General features: G+C 44.2%; 1 protein-coding gene across 2 annotated transcripts in view; it reads left to right on the top strand.

Moving 5' to 3' along the window:
* Positions 1–16,896, top strand: part of klhl32 (kelch-like family member 32) — a 28,024-nt gene extending 11,128 nt beyond the window's left edge. For both annotated transcript variants that reach the window (XM_041942795.1, XM_041942796.1), the window contains exons 5-11: positions 3,436–3,534; positions 6,341–6,556; positions 8,736–9,462; positions 9,665–9,723; positions 11,727–11,919; positions 13,321–13,415; positions 15,380–16,896. In XM_041942795.1, coding sequence (XP_041798729.1) covers positions 3,436–3,534; positions 6,341–6,556; positions 8,736–9,462; positions 9,665–9,723; positions 11,727–11,919; positions 13,321–13,415; positions 15,380–15,541 — 1,551 coding nt within the window. In that variant the 3' untranslated portion in view covers positions 15,542–16,896. The remainder of the gene's footprint in view (positions 1–3,435; positions 3,535–6,340; positions 6,557–8,735; positions 9,463–9,664; positions 9,724–11,726; positions 11,920–13,320; positions 13,416–15,379) is intronic.
* The last annotated feature ends 162 nt before the right edge of the window (positions 16,897–17,058 follow it).

Genomic DNA, 17,058 nt, shown 5'->3' with positions numbered 1-17,058 from the left:
AAAATAAATCAAAACAGGACATTTGCAGATTACCACTTTAATCTCAGCGGCTGAAGCCGCAGCACGCCTTTGGATGCAGAGTTATCCAGGAGTTTGCAGGTGCTGCGTCTGATTGGACCATAAACTGGTGGCTGCTCGGTCCTCTGCGGTCACACTGCTGAACATTGTTCTGGGTTTCTGAATAAGAAGCAGAATTAAATTCAAGAAAGCAGGATTTAAGAGCGCAGTACTGCATTTCCATGCTAACGCAGCCAGACAGTCAGGAGGGTGAAGTCACTGTCCTTGCCTTCTCATCCCATCGGCTAAGAATAAGTGTGTGATTATTTCTAATAACCCTCCTTGACCTTGTTAGTGCCAGTGATGCTCGGTCCAATAAGCAGCCCAGCGGCTTATGCAGTACACAGAGAGGCCAGGAACTTTGTAATTACTCCTAATTTTATTTCCACAGTGGAAATGAGCAAAGAGTGAGTGGTTGGGCGGTGTAAGTAGGTCAACAGCAGGCTTGCAAGCCGCCCTGCTTTGGTTGGCTCAGCTCCTGTCTGCCTAGAGGAGATGATAGCAGATGAGATGAGGGCAATATGCTTATCCCCACACCGTAAATAATGACCTACTAAAAAATCCTTCAGCCACATGTCATAGGCCAGCAGTGTGAGGGGGGAGACATGCTGCCACTGGATGTTCTCAGACTGGAAGTCAGCTAGTAACTTCAGTGAGATTTTTACTGTGGGTACTGTGGATCTCTCCACTCAATTAAAGACCTGAAACACCCCGCAGCGTTCCCACAGGTTTATTACCTAAAGACATGTCATTTTTTCAGACTATAAATGTGTTTTTCCGAGCTGAAAGAGTGAAGCGAGCCTACATGGGTCAGATCTTGGATGCAAGGCTTCTATATTCTGCCATACAATACATCTCCTTTCATGCTGTCTTCTCCTCCACGTTTAGGCTCGCAAGTAACAAGCGCAATAAATGTTGGTTTACACAAGAGCTCGGCGTACTCCCACACTGAGCCTGCCACAGTGTTATAAAACTGACTTGTGCTGTGTGAGGTTGAAGTGCTCTAACTGTAGCGGGCCTCTGGAGCGGAGAGGAGAGCAGGGTGTGAAGAGCACTCACTCACACGTATTACAATCACTGTTTGTTGTTGTCTTCATTGCTGCTGCTGCCTGCCTGGATGCTGATTGAGCGTTTGTTGTTTTTGATTTACCTCGGCTTATATTCATCTAATGGAGGTCGCGGTGAGCTCCGGGTTTAGATTTCACCTTAATTTAAGAGACACTTTATCTGATTGGTGAGCAAAGATCGTAGTCTTTGTTGCCGAGTGCACACAGATTCCAGTAATGGAAGCTAAGAACCACTTACTGTGTTACTGCTTTCTAATATGCAAAGCTTATCAAAGCCCATAGATTGAACTGGTGGTTAACTGGACCACTGCCCATGCGTGGCAGGACACCATACTGTGATGAATGTGCAGATGCAGCTAATTGCAGGAAAAAAAATACTTACTGTATCAGCAAAGGTTGCTGGGGTTTTTTGTAAGTGGCTTTAGTTACAGGAAAAATATTTTTTTCAAAAACAAATTGCCTGATGGTTTCCAATAAACTGTTTACATGAATGCTAAAGTGGTCAAATAATGTGTGTATGCAGCATAGCCAGGGATGACGCACAGAGGCTGACGTTTGTCAAATCAGTTACAATAAGTGGAGAAATGTGCACCGAAAGAAAGCAGTGCACTTCTATTCAGATTTGCTCCGTCCAGATGAAGAGCTGCTGCTTTTTCTGCGTTCAGAAATCCTAAATAATGAGTAGGCTGCAGCGAAAATAACACCCATGAGTGCTGCTTAACAATATTCAGCCCACTTCTGCATCAACATTAGTGAGAGGCGAGGGAGACAAATGATGAAGTCATTTTTTTCTCACTTTCACGGCCGATGGAGTCACGCCTCTGTGGCTATGTAGGGCAGTGCTGCTGAATGGATCATCAGGGGCTTGTTCCTGCCCTTTCAAACAATACCAAATTTCATATGGAGTAGGTGAGTCCACCGTGTGATGGGTGACACGGGGGATGTTTAGTCTGATTGGGCGATTACTGCAGTGACTAATAGAATGTTTAACCCCATGTGGTTCTGTTAGTGTGCTGAGAATAGATTTTAAAAAAGGGCAGTTTACCCTCCATAAAGTACATGAAATATGAATTGGCTGCAATACAGAGCTTTACATTGAATGCATATGGGTTTGGTTTAAGGAGGAAACGGAGGGATGCTTTCAGCTGCTCTCATTCAGCTCAACAGGGAACATTTGGCAGAATCAGGCCTGTAATAATCAAGTCACTTTTACTAGTTACCTTGTTATACAATAAGTAATGTGAATATTTTAATTACTTCATTAACGTAATGTAACTTATAACATTTGATTACTTTTTGATTACTTTTCTAACAGGCAATGAAGCTGAAAAGTCCTCAAAACCTACACTTAAACCGTGGTCACCATGGAAACCTCACAACACTGATTACACACAATTGGCAGATAAGAGGTGGTGCAAATTCAGACATAAGAGCCAATCAAAAACAGTGAGTTTGAGCACATACTGTCCAATGAATGGAGCCCATTTAGCTATCCAACTTACATTTGTCCCAACAGCTTTTGCTGACCCATGTTGTCTGGAAATATGCTAAAAGGAGGCGCACAGTGAAAAGATGCAAAGCAACAAAGATGCAACGCAATGAATGTTTTATTCTAAGGAGAAGCTTTTCACCAAAAAGAATATATTCGGTAATCACCAACATTATTTAATTGTAATTGAATTATTTATTTTTTTCTCGTCCCTATTACGCCATGTGAAGCATACAGACAGAATTCTCAGTGACTCTAAACTAAAAGTCACCAGAAACAAAAAAGGAAAGCTAAATAATGAAATTTGATATAAAACACACTACCTGGTTTTAAACCTAAACCCTTAAATGCATGTTGGTTTTTCCAAACATTCCACACACCTTTTATCAATACACACTAACTGTAACCGCTCAATGATTGGTCCTCACCAAACACAAATAAGTCAGCGCAAACAGGGCTTCGACGAATTGTTTTATCTTTAAAATGTCCGAATATTTGATAAATGAAAAAGGAATTTTTGCTTACATACAGATGGAAATCATTAATTCACTGTAACACTAGTTGCTGATTAAATGTTTGAGCTCTAATGAGAAAGCGTTTATAGGGCTGGACCTGCTTTGCTGCCATCCAGCCAAAATGAATATAGCAAAATACCAAATTACAATAAAAATGAAGTTACTTTTTAAAAAAAGACTAAAGCACTAGACTGCTCTAAAGTCATCGAGTCTGACAACTAACTGCTGCCAAACTGCAGCGAAACTGAAACTGAAGGAGAAAAGAATCAAATGATATCCACTAACCTTGGTTATCTCCTCTGGACAGATCCTGCTGGAGCCGGCGGTGATCCAGGACGTCCTGTCTGCAGGCAGCCACCTTCAGCTGCTGGAGCTCCTCAGCCTCTGCTCCCACTACCTCATCCAGGTACACACACACACACACACACACACACACACACCACTGTCCTCTTGTGTGACATAATAAGAAATAACCGCTTCACACTGGAGGTCCCATCAGGTTAATGGAAATCCTGTAATAACATGGAGTTTTGAGAGGTGTGTTCCACTCAGGAACGGTCGGGGGATTTGATTCTGTCTGCACCGCATATCAAGGAAACAGGCCACTTACCTGGAAGTGGAATACCTCATTTCACATGTGTATTGTTGTTTGATAGTTGTTGCTGCGTCAAATTCAGAAAACGCAGATATTTACAATAATCAATGAAGTTGATGCGGTCAAACATTAAATATATTGTCTCTGTACTGTTTTCAATTGAGTATATGTAAAAAAGGATTTGTGAATCATCTCATTCTGTTTTATTTATGTTTTGCACAGCGACCCAACTGTTTTGGGATCAGGGTTGTACAAGACACCGACAGAGATCTAAATAAAGTGTCATTGTCACAAACATAAACTGGGGACTATAACCGAGATAGTGGTGTATAAATGAGCATTGCTTAGACTTGTCCTCAATAAATCTTGAAATGAATGCTTCAGCATTTTGGGAAATACACTTCTTCACTGTATTGCTGAGAGTAGTGCAGTGCAGTTGCAGTAGTGTTAACTTGAAAGAACAGTTTGACACTCTTGGGAGATCCACTTAAAGTTGTATTTGTTTTCTTGCTGGGCTTTAGAGGATCAATACCACTCTCTCATACTGAATGTGAGGCTGGAGCCAGGAGACAGTTAGCTTAGCTTAACACAAAGACTGGAAACAGGGGAAAACAGCTAGCCTGGCTCTGTCCAGGGGTAACAGCATCCACCTGCACCGCCAAACCAATTTTATAACTCTTTCATTTAATCTGCACAAAAACTGACTTGTAAAAACCTGGATTAAAGGGAGGGGTTATTTCATGTTACTTCTTGGAGTCTTGTTTTTGTATAGACAGTATGAATTAGCGAGCTGTAGAGGTGGTGGTCGTGGATTTTTTGACTGTCTCCCGGCATGTATGTATGAGAGATTGGTATTGATCTTCCCATCAAAACCTCAGCAAGAAAGCAACTACAGTTGTAAGTGTGTCTCCCAAAAATGTCAACGTGTTTGTTAAAGCTGACATTACTGCAAAGTTTGATGTCCAAAGTATCTAAAAAAAAGTGCTGTAATGATCAAAATTTAACAATGTCCAATCTACTGCAATCTGTGTTTGATGGTCCAGTGCGTTTCCTCCTCCACGGGGAGGTTAAAGCTGGTTCAGATTCAGTGTGTTGATCAAGGACACTTCAGTGGGGTGGATGCTTGTCAGCTAAGGTGCCTGAGTCCAGGCCTCTTCAAGAACTGGGCCACCCCGCTGCCTGTTTCACGCATTTTATCACCGAGACCAATATGGATCTGTTGGAACAGAGGCGAGCGTCAGCCTACGGTCCTCTGGGTACGCTGCCAAAAGCTGCTGTACATAAAGACAGATCGGGGTGAGGCGGTTGCAGAGCAGAATCCCTCTGAGGTTTCCAGTACTTGGTCATGCATTTGGCCTTGTTTCTTCAGTCAGTTACACACATTCACATAGTCCATACTCTCCAGTCCCAGTTGTTTGTACTGCTTCAGCTCGTGCACCTCGAATCCCTGCCACCAGACATCATCTTTTTAGACTGTATTTTACCGTCCAGGTCTTTACAGTTACATCACAATAGCAAAGTTAACTCAAATGTGCCACCTGGTGGTTGCAAAAGCCTAATCTCCATTGATTTGTAGGGACAAGCACAAACCTCACTATATTCAAAACAGCAAACTCCTGAATAAGTCATTGATTTTTCTCTTTGTTCATCTCTGTACCGGCTAACGTCCTTATTTTCAGAGCACATGTCAGCTGACTACTGTATTTGGTCTGTGGTTAGAGCCCATAATGGACGGTAAGGCTCGATCAATAACATTACATGCTGCACCAATGGACCGAAAATGAGGTGTAACGCCAGTCACGATCATCCACCTCCAATATGATGGATACTGATGTGCAGAACTCAGTTAATAGAATATTGAATAACTGATCGACACTACACTTGCTGTGTATAGTGGTATGAGCCCTTTATCTGAAATGATTGTATTGACACATTTTGAGTGGTATGTCAGTTGCTGTTGTATTTGTGTAACCATCATTGTAATATTTAACAAAGACCCTAAAGCGCATATGTTTTAAAAACTGATTCAGGGATTTTTCTACATATAACACACACCACATACACTTTTCTGTAAAACAGCAGCAGTGGTAAAATTGAAATGTGCTGCATCTTGGTGTAAAATATGTACTTTAAAAACCAGTTCCATGAAGCTGTAATGGTAATACAGGTTGAACAGCACTAGAGGGGGATGTGCTAACTGCTGCAGGTTTGTGCTGTGGAGTATGTGCTGAAGGACAGCCAGAAGATGGCACTCTTATTCCACTAGTCAGCCTTCGTCAGCCTTCCTTGTTTTTTATTTACCCTCTTTCTGTCTGTGTCTGTCTTTGTGGCATCAGTAATGTTGTCATTTAACTCTGGAACTGAAATCAGCCCAGTTAAGGCCTTGTGTGTGTATATATGTATCATGATTTTGCATGTCCAACATGTCCACATGATAAAATTATGGTGATAATAAAATGCTGATAAAATTAAATCTTGTACATGTTAACTATTGGCTAAACCTCTTAACAAAGCCCCAAATTTTAGGAGATCATATCTTTTGCTGTTTGTCAGTACTGAGAAAACACTGATGGTGAATATGTGCATTCATTTGTATGTTTATGTGTTCACCCTGCAGGAGCTGAGCAGTGTGAACTACCTGGAGTTGTACCGCGTGGCCGACCTGTTCCACCTCCCCACCTTAGAGGAGGCTGTGGTGGGCTTCCTGGTGGAGCATCTGTCTGAGCTGAGCCAGAGCAGGCAGGACGAGGCCCTGCAGCTGCCCTACCGCCTCCTCAGGGAGGTGCTGAAGAGCGACCGCCTCACCTCCCTGAGCGAGGAAGAGATATGGAAGGTACTGGAAGTGTGTGTGTGTGTGTGTGTGTGTGTGTGTGTGTGTGTGTGTGCATGTGGTGATGGGTTTTCCATGCAAGTAGAGACATGGGATATAGTATTACACTGTTAAAGTGCAGTGTTATGGTAATATTTTGATAAAAAATAAAATGAGAAAGAATCATCTCAGCTTGTAAATGTGAACACAGTGTGCCTTGGCACCATGTACACACACACACACACACACAAACGCACATGCACAGAGAGGAATGCATGACAAAATCCATAGCACACAGACCACTACACAACAAACGAAACACTTCCGGCTGCATCTCCTTGTACTGTTTGTTTATATTAATGCGGATATGCAATAGGAAGCACTGTTCCTGACTGTGTGCACATGTGACATGTGTCTGTGCATGAGCATGTGTGCACGCATGTGTCATGAACTGCCGGGATTGTGGAGTGAATCGGCAGTGCGGGGTGGGGACTTACTGTTTTGACTGTTCATTTGCACCAATCAGCCTCCCCCCCTCCCACTCTCCCCCTCCGATCTCTCTCCCTCTCTGTCTTTCTCCCCTTCTCTTCTCTGATTAGGCCCACCGCGGCTCCATCAGGGCCCCAATCCCCCAGCTGTCACTCGGCCGCCCGTCTGATTGAAAACAATCAGGCCTCTGATGGCACAATTACCCTGACCCTTTAGCCAGCCGCCGCCACCATAATCAGCCTCTGATTAGGCTGCTTTGGGCCTCCTTCACTTCGCCCAGAAGGTTAATTTGGGCATCAGACGGAAGCGAACGGCAAGCGGGGGCCGTCGTCCGAAAGGATGGGGGGGTTGTGCGCGCCAATACCGGACTGATATAGCTTGGCCGTCAATCATTGTCACTCAGAGTTTTCTCAGAGTCTCTCACGCTCTGGAAATCACATTTTCTCTGGCTTTGTTTTTTTTCCTCTCTCTTCTTTCTTGCCATCCTTTGCTCTGCCTTTCTCTCCCGCCCCGCCACCCCCAGCTCTCTCCCTCACTATCGCTTTCCCTCACTCTCTCTCCCTCTCTTTTGTGGTCTCACTCTCCTTTTCACACACACACACACACACACTTTCTCTTTCAGTGTGGAGAGGAAGGAGGGAGAAGGAGTTGATTTATTCTGTGCCCCGAGGAAGTTGTGTGATGCAGCGTGACCTTCACAGTCAGCTGCCGAAGTGCACACGCTCACACACACACACACACGCACACACACACATCCACAGAAGCACACACACATATACTGTCACTTCAGAGCAATGAGGAGGAGAGAGGCGGGGTGAGCGATAGAGAAAGGGAGGTAGAGACAGGAGAGTGGCACAGATACCACAAAAAGACGATCCTGACTTGCATGTTTGTTGCATATTTGCTCCTTTAGAGGGTTGAAGGGGAATTAAAGGAAAAGCTGTTCAGGAGACGCTGAGTATGTGTCTGTACATCACACCCCAAAGGCTGTGTTTTGATTTCTGGTGTGATACTGTGGATTTTGTCTGATTTGTCCGTGATCATCCTCGTCTGAAAGCAACCTGTTCCAAGTCTCCACCGCCCTACAAACTTGCCTTTATTCTGCTGTACAAAGTTCTCCGTCTCCGCAAAGATTACGTTGAAAAACCACTTTGTTTTCCTGACAATGGTATCAGTGATCTCCCGTCATCTCGCCCACATTCACACCTCGTCGCAGCTAAATAACCTTCCACCACTCTCAAGTTCAATTAAATCCCTTCTCTGCAGCCCAGTCTGCCTGCATTAAACAAAGGAGGGTGCCTTTGGATATTTACAGTCTGTATATTGAATGTTGCTGATTAATAAGTACTTGTGTGCGTGTGTGTGTGTGTGTGTGTGCGCAGTATAGATGTAGTGCTGGCTTGCCTCAATCTTGCCATAATAGCCTATAGGTGTCTAGAAAAATAATAACTGTATGATTAGCAGTTCTGAACTCATTTTTCTCACATTTCCTCCCATTGTGGGTGCGACCCTTTATTCCTTCCCCCTTCCCCACATGCCAAGTGATTCAGCTCTTTTCAACAATAATAAGAACAAAGCACAAAGAATTTAAGATGGTTTGCCGTGATTTAATCTTTGTTTTCATGAAACAGTTTGATATAGGTATCAAAATTCACTTTAAAAATGATGAATGATGATAAATGATACAGTTCTTTTTTACCTGATCTACCTCTAGTTGGTGGTCCTGTGGCTGGAACACGACTGTCGCTACCAGTACACCGAGGATCTACTCCAGCATGTCCGCTATGGCCTGATGGATGTCCCCACACTGCACCACCTTGCCCGTAGCCACCCTCTGGTCCAGTCCAGCCCTACTGCTGCTGCCCTCGTGGAGGAGGCCCTGGATTACCACCACACCACCTTCGCCCAGCCCCTCCACCAGTCAGCCCGTACCAGGCCTCGTTTCCAGTCTCTCACCCTTTACATCGCAGGCGGGCGGAAGCGGGAGGTGAGCAGAGTCAGGGAGCTGCGGTACTTCAACCCGGCTGCACAGGAGCACGTACGCGTCGCAGGGGGGTCAAACTGGAGCGAGCTAACACCCATGCCCACTGGACGCAGCCACCATTGTGTGGCCGTAATGGGCAACTTCCTGTTTGTTGTGGGAGGGGAGGCGGAGCATGCCACCGGGAGGACGTGTGCGGTAAGGACTGCTTGTCGGTATGACCCCAGGGGCAACTGTTGGACTGAGATCGCCCCCATGAAGGCCTGCAGAGAACACTTTGTCCTGGGCGCTCTGGGTCAGTACCTGTACGCAGTGGGGGGCAGGAACGAGCTGAGGCAGGTGCTGCCCTCGGTGGAGCGCTACTGTCCCAAGAGGAACAAGTGGATGTTTGTCCAACCCTTCGACCGCTCGCTGTCCTGCCACGCCGGCTGTGTGGCTGACAACCTGCTCTGGGTCTCAGGTACACGGCGATAAGGAAGAAGGACTCAAGCCACTCACACGCTCTCACATATTCATTGCATTTACGTTGATTCTACACATACATTTCTTCATATACATGCAGATGCAATCTTGACACGTAGTTCAGATATCCCCCGCTTTATGCACATTTGCATCTTTTGCTCTCTGACAGAAGACAGGAGTGTTGTTGCTTTGTATTACAGGTGGGGTGACGAACACAGCTCAGTACCAGAATCGACTGATGGTGTACGACCCAGAACAGGTAAATATTCAGTGATGAGCTCTTGGTGTCATAAACAAGACCGTTCTGTAAGTGTTTATGGTCCATGTTAGTGATTTTGTATGTTTTATATGATATACGACTGTTTTTGGTTCACTCTCACTGCTCTCACCGGTGCTGTTCCCAGCAGCTGGAAGCTGTTTTCAGTAAAAACGACCTGCTCACCATCAGAAGACATCCATGTGACATCCTATACATGAAGGATCAAAACTCCAGCGACACTTGTAGTACGAAGACCAACTTTATTGTCCGACCAACCTGTTTTGGCTTGTGGCCGTCATCCGGCTCTAAAAGTCAGCAGCACGACAGCGGCGTATTTAAAGTGTTCGGCGCGATGCATGATGGGTGTGCAAACTGGCAGCAGTGTTAGCAGTCATCAGGGTCCACCACAAACGTGTTGGTCTGATGTTCTCAGAACTGCAAGTGTTGCCATAGTGTTGACCCTTTAAGACTGCTTTCCCTCCTCCATGCACGTTGCAAGAGGGTGAATTGGTGCCAGGAACTCCCACGCTAATTCAGTTGTCAGACTTAAAACTGTGACTTATGTTTCTCCATATTGTAATCCCACCACTGCTTTTATTGTCTGCCGTGTACATCCCGACTGTTGCTCTCCCTTGTTTTCCCACTGATAAAGATTCTTGGCAGAGTCTTTCCTTATCTGAATAGGGCTGTAAGGATAGAGGGAATCCTATTGTTCAGAGACAAATGTGCGGCTTTGGGCTATATAGACAAAAATTGGCTTGGCTTAACAGTTAATGCTGTCAGAGTAATATTGTTGCTGTGAGGTGATGCAGTGCGTACGTTTGAAATATAATCTACACTCACGCATCAATGTAACATAAATGGCTTTCCTGAGAAAATTAATGCAGACATTATGTTCACTGTGATGAATTACACAACAGGCAGGTGTCAAGAGCCTGCTAATTGATTTTCACACCATATGGAAATTGATGGAAACCAATGGCACCATGGAAAATAGGAAAACTACATAAAACAATGAAACTCTACAGCTTACTTTAGAATACAATCAGTGGCTAAGTAATGTGTTTGTGATTTGTTATTCATGTTTGTAGCTGCAAAACCACTGGTAATGGTCCTTTAATGGAAATCCACCTGATACTGCTTCTACATGGTTACAACCTTTTATCCTGAATGCAATGTGCGCAAACATTTCTACAAATAATATCTGTTTTGTTGCAGTCTTCAGTGCATCATGGATGAAAAATCATTTCTGTATTTTCAACACTCATCTAACTGTAGTGGAATGTCGTGAGCTGCAGCCTCTGTTTTTGTGCACATGAGCCAGCTGTTAAAGAGGGCTGGCTCTCGGTGAGGCTGTATGTGGAGGTACGCAGTGTGTATACGTGTAAGTTGCACATCCATATGGGTCTGTGTTTGTACATGTCGGCGTGGAAGCGAGGGAACGGAGACGTGAGCGAAAGAGAGAGGGATGGAGTCTCATTTGTATTCACCATGAATCTGCATTCACCTGCCAGAGCAACAGCAACCCCCCACCCACTCTACCCTCAACAGATGGCCACCCGTCAGCTCCCAGCAGACGCACACACACACACACACACTCTTATTCTCTGCCTCAATCAAACACTCACACTCACACACGCACAGACACAAAATAAGCTTCGACACACTTAGTGAAATGAGCAGGGATCCTCGGTGTAAAATGGAGTGGCTGAAACATATGATTAGAAATAGGGAGGGAAGTCATTAGTACAAACCAGAGCTCCAGTGTCACGTTATTTATCTAGCGCTGAGCATACATCAATTACCCATGCATAGATATGCTTAAATATTAATCTTCTTATTCATCCTCCTTCCCTTCCCACCCTCTCTGTTTCTCCCTCCCTCCCTCTTCATACTACATCTCACCTCCTTCTCATCTGCATCCTGTCATTTTCTTCCTTCTTTCTTCCCCTCCATCTGCTTTCCCCCTAATCCATTCCCCACCACCTCCACCTCCTTTTCAGGACCAGTGGCTGGCCCGCAGTCCCATGTTGCAGAGGCGGGTTTACCACGTCATGGCGGCGGTGAGGAGGCATCTCTATGTGCTAGGCGGGAACGACCTGGACTACAACAACGACCGCATCCTGGTCCGCCATATCGACTCCTACAACATGGACCTGGACCAGTGGACGCGCTGCTCCTTCAGCCTCCTCACGGGTGGGCAGAGTGAACAAACCACACATGTGACCGTGCATACATCTCCAAATCTATCCTGTATGATTAATCGGTTGATAGTAATCAGCTGCTCAACTCTCTGGTCACTGAAAAATGCTGCAAAAATAGCTTGTTGGGTTAAAACTTTATGTAACGTATACTCATGAAAGTATAGTTTGACATACACTCATTGGCTTTCTTGCGAAGAGATGAGAAGTCTGATACCGATCACATGTCCGTACGCTGAAGATGATGCTATAGTCAAGAGACGGTTAGCTTAGCTTAGCATGGAAGGCTGGAAACAGGGGGAAATGACTAGCCTGGCTCTGCTTTGATTTTCCAGCCCACAGCCTCACAGTTGGTGGAAAGCAAAGCAGAGCTAAAAGCAGAGTGAATATTGGATTGGCATTCCTCAGGTTTTCTTTTAAGGGCCCTGAAAATGTACGCTCTCGCTCAGCTTCTCTGAATAAATGTGAATACATGAAAGCACAATTTTCCGCCAAGGTTGGATGTCGCATCCTTCCGCCGCCAATCGGGATGTAGCAACATTTGAACCAAAATGTGAGGTCAGTTGTGGGGTTTATGTCAGTTACTGTCAGTTAAATCTGATCAAAGTGCACCCACACAGTCCTGACGGTAAGTTCATGTCCTAATAGAGAATACTTATGTGTGTGTTTTAAATCAAACCAAACTCTGACTGTAGCTTATTTCTGTGAATATTTAATGTCAGAGAGAAATCCTTAATATTTCAGGGGTTTTAATGCCGATTTACCTCAAACTCAGCATATTTTTAATTCTCTACTGTATCTACTGTATGTTGCACTTGGAAACACAGGTTGAGTACAGCTCTCTGCTTCATCCTCCTCTCATTAGATAAAAACACAACTCAGAATGCCTCCCTGCTGGTTGTGAGTAGGTGGTAGGATGATAGACAATGAAAACGCATATATCCCTACTTTGAACCTGTGGGCATGCTGCATCTATGGCCTCCATGCTGGTGGAGGTGGGATGGAGTACCACCTCCACCAGCGTGGACCTAGAGGCGCTAGAGACAATCTATCATGTGCACGCTGCGCTGGATCTCATATCATGTTATAGTCTTCAACGAAGGCTCACAAGGTTTCAAGTTCAGGTGACTTCACCATTCCTCCCTCCTTCTCTGCTCCTGCATGACTTTCCTCTTTTGTTCTAGGATCTTCTCCTCCTATTATATCTAGAAAAGTTAAAGACAAAGTCACAGGAAAGAGAGCGGGAGCTCAATCTTGGCTCTCCATACACACCCGCCCTTGCCCCATCTTTCTCCATTTATCTCCCTCCCCGCCTCTCGGGGGACGTAGAAGTCATATTGTCAGAATGTCCTCTGCTCGGCACAGTGAAACATTGTGCCTGCTCTGTCCTCCTCAGGTCAAAACGAGTCTGGAGTTGCCGTCCACGATGACAGGATCTATGTGGTTGGAGGATACTCCATTTGGACCAACGAGCCTCTGGCATGCATTCAGGTGAGAGGTGTGGGGTTAAGATTTAGCCTTATAACAGTTGTGACACGTCAGAACGATCAGATAAAGTGATATGAATTCAACTATTCCATGGATAATTTGCTGTTCATGCAGTGAAGTGAAACAGCAGCACACTAATTCTAAAATGGCCAGTGGGTTGGATGAGACCATACATCCTGCATAGTTAAACAATGGACCAGGGCCCAGACTGTTTCCATCGGCCTCAGCTTACACATGAAGAGTAGATTAGATAGAAAAAAAGCAGCACTGAAGGTCTTTAATGGTGTTGACAAGATGTGTTTTAATGCTGCCTTCAAGTGCTGTCAGAAATATTGATTTAAGTTAAGCACAGGCAGACTAACAAAATAACAAATGCTTTCTCAGAAATGTGATCATTTTCAAGTATTTCTCTGACCGAAATGTGACTGTCAGGTGGCAGAGAGCGTGGTTTGAATTTCATGCTGATGAGTTATTTGCCTGTCGTGCTTTTCCTCTCCTTCAGCGTGCTCTGCACTGCCGGGTTTCTTGCCAAAAAACACTCTTGTTCGGGTGACCTCCACTCCAAAATGGTATCAAGAAAGTCCTCACGCATACAGTCTCCCAAGATTCTTTCAACTTTCTATGGTAAAGTTGAGTGGGAGCAGGGAGCAGATGTGACTATAGCACAATCCAATCATCCAGTACTCTCAGTTCTGATCAATGGAAATGATCCTCCATGAAGAACATGAGCAGGTTTTTTTCATGATTTATATATTAGGTAATATACCGACCAAACTTACAGCTCATGACAAGTATCTTCTCCAGACATTAGTCGTAGCAAGTAAAACAAGCTGTGGCCAAGAAACAGATGGTCAACGAGCTTCCAATAAATGTAGAGTGGAATAAAAAAAAAGTATACTGGAGAGATTAGTTTTATCTTTGAGACTCTGCATTACTGTCTGCGCTTGAATGCAAAGATCAAGGAAGGAGAAAAACACTTTGTCCACCCTGCTGTTATGTATGTGGTTTATCCCCCCCCCCTGCATCTTCCACCGTTTGTGCGAGCTCTTCGGATGTAAAATTGTAGCTATATGCTGCAGGTGACCCTAACTTGCTCCACATGGTCTGGCTGGTTGTTAATGAGAGGCAAATTGTTGAGTGTTGTCTGTTTAGGTAGAAAAGTGCATCTACCATTTTTTTTCTCCTTCTCTGTTGCATAACGATTGCTGCAGGAATTGTTTGCATAGCGGGATATGTTGTGGTACATACAAGTACGGTTGTTTCTGCAAGACCAATTTCTGTCTTTTTGATTCCAGTTGGGAACTATGAGGGGCTACACTCCCACCACCCTTTGTTATAGTTTTTTAGTCTTTCCTTTCGACTGAATTTCATTTTTCTCACGGGTAGATAAAGAGTGACTAAGGCACGACTTTGAGTTTACTAAGGAAAGAGGAAGAAAACTTGTTTTGTGTCTGTATGAGGTGGCACAGGCTGGAATAATGTCATCTACATATTTTTTACAGCCATGTGAGGATGTACTTGCATGCTTTGAACTAAATGCTAACGTCTGCACGTTAATATACTCACAGAGACAACACTAAGATGCTGATGTTCAGCAGGTATAACCTTTACCATGTTCCATTGCATAGTTTAGTATTTTAGCATGCTAACATTTGCTAAGTAGCGGAAACCAGAAAGTAGCCTTGAGGCTGATGGGAATGCAGGTGTTTGGTCAGAAACCGAAGTACTGGACAGATTCAGAGTTCAACCTGACGATTGAATCCATTATCTGATAGAATATCTCTGCTCAAGTCCTCAAGTTCTTCCCTGGAGCTGTTGAGATATTTCAGTCTGGACCAAAGTGGTGAACAGACCAACCTGCACACAGGCTCACCCTTGTTCCAAAACAAGTCATGTTTAAGCTGCTGTGTTTGAAGGGAGTGTATGAGGATAACTAACATATGTCCATGTGTATTTCCTCTCCTCAGGTGCTGGATCTGAGCACAGAGGGGAAGGAGGAGGTTTTCTATGGGCCGACACTGCCGTTCGCCTCTAACGGGATAGCGACTAGTTTCCTCCCTGCTCCTTACTTCACCTGCCCAAACCTACAGACTCTACAAGTACCTCATCACAGGATAGGTGCTGTTTAAACGGCTGATGAACAAAACGCCAGAAAACACGAAACAGTCTCGACTCAACCCTGGATGTCAGTATTTATGACCGTGACTGACAAAAACGTACCCGATCATAGTAATCATTGTGGAACCTGCCATCTCTGTCACAGGAGTGTACAGGGATTTCTTTGAGACCCAAATGTAATAACAATACTTTTCCTCTACAAGAGCCATGTTATTCTGCAGGCTTCTAGGAGACTGAAAAACAAGCAGCTGTCTCAGTAATGCAGCGTATCTGCTGAATTTCCCCCAAGACTGAGACGCTCGTCATGATGTCCAGTGAAGACGCGATGAGCAGGCTAAGAAAATAACTCCACGGGGATTAGAATTCCCAAAGAAGACAGGAACAAAATGCCAATCCTATTACCAATTAAGTGACTTGTGGTAAAGAGACATTACTGAATTGCTCAACTGTCCACAGGTTGAAGGAAACTGATGTTTTTGTAACCCATTAGAGGGCTGTGGGAGCTTCTCTCTGTGTAACATCATTCATCAAACCTCTATAATCACTTTGGTGGCCTGAAAAACATATGCAGGATGTTTTTCAAGATGCAGAGGACAAACTGTTTTCTCGTTGACTCGCAGGTCCTTCGAAATTACATATTGGGTTAGCGAGTGTCAAGAGCCTGGGGCTGAAGCTCATCAGTGCATAAATGACCATGTCTTGTTATTTTTACTCAAATAGGGCAAAAAATGCTTTTATTAATCTGCATTAACACACTGCTGTACGTGTCTATGTTATCGACTCGCAAAATTTTTATGACGCTCAGGACCTAAGACTGTTTATGTTCAATTGAATGTCTGGTCATTGTCATCATTCAGAGACTATCTGCTGAATATTCCCCAAAGTGTGTATATGATATTATAAAAAACACTCCCTTGCGCTGATTTTCAAAACAAAATTGCTTTACTTTGACCAAAAGGGAGAAAATGTGACGCCTGCACTCCCCCCTTTTGCCCAAAACCACGTGTCTGAAAGAATACATGCAGCGTTTTCAGAATAAAGAAGCTACGTACATAAATGGCAGTGGGATGTATTTTATATGAACTGCTAAGAGCTATGATGGAGGTGAATTATTTAGCAGCAAAAGATAACCAAACACTAAGTTAAAGCATCATGTCTACTTTGTCTTTTGCTCGTCAGACCACCTTATTATTTATTCTTTATAGGAACCCCATTAGCTTGTGCAGACTGCTCGCTAGTCTTCCTTCCTGACCCATCAACAAAAATCACAATTTAAAAGTCACACTGTATGAATAAGACTAATAATGCAGTGTGATCCAGGTATAAGGACCATCTATGATAAATTGCTTGATTTCTGTTTAAGTGATTTTTTGAGGGAAAATCCACTTTTGACTTTGATGTTGTGAGGAAGGCATAGACATCGTCGTATTACATACAAGCTCTCAAATGCCCCCACTTGGTGGTTTAAAAAAAAAAAGTTAAAATAATCAGCAACATGGTCTGGTGATGAACTGAGCTGCACATTTCA

This window comes from Chelmon rostratus, chromosome 8 (assembly GCF_017976325.1).
Source record: "Chelmon rostratus isolate fCheRos1 chromosome 8, fCheRos1.pri, whole genome shotgun sequence".
NCBI lineage: Eukaryota > Metazoa > Chordata > Actinopteri > Chaetodontiformes > Chaetodontidae > Chelmon > Chelmon rostratus.
This window is presented reverse-complemented; position numbering and strand designations above follow the sequence as displayed.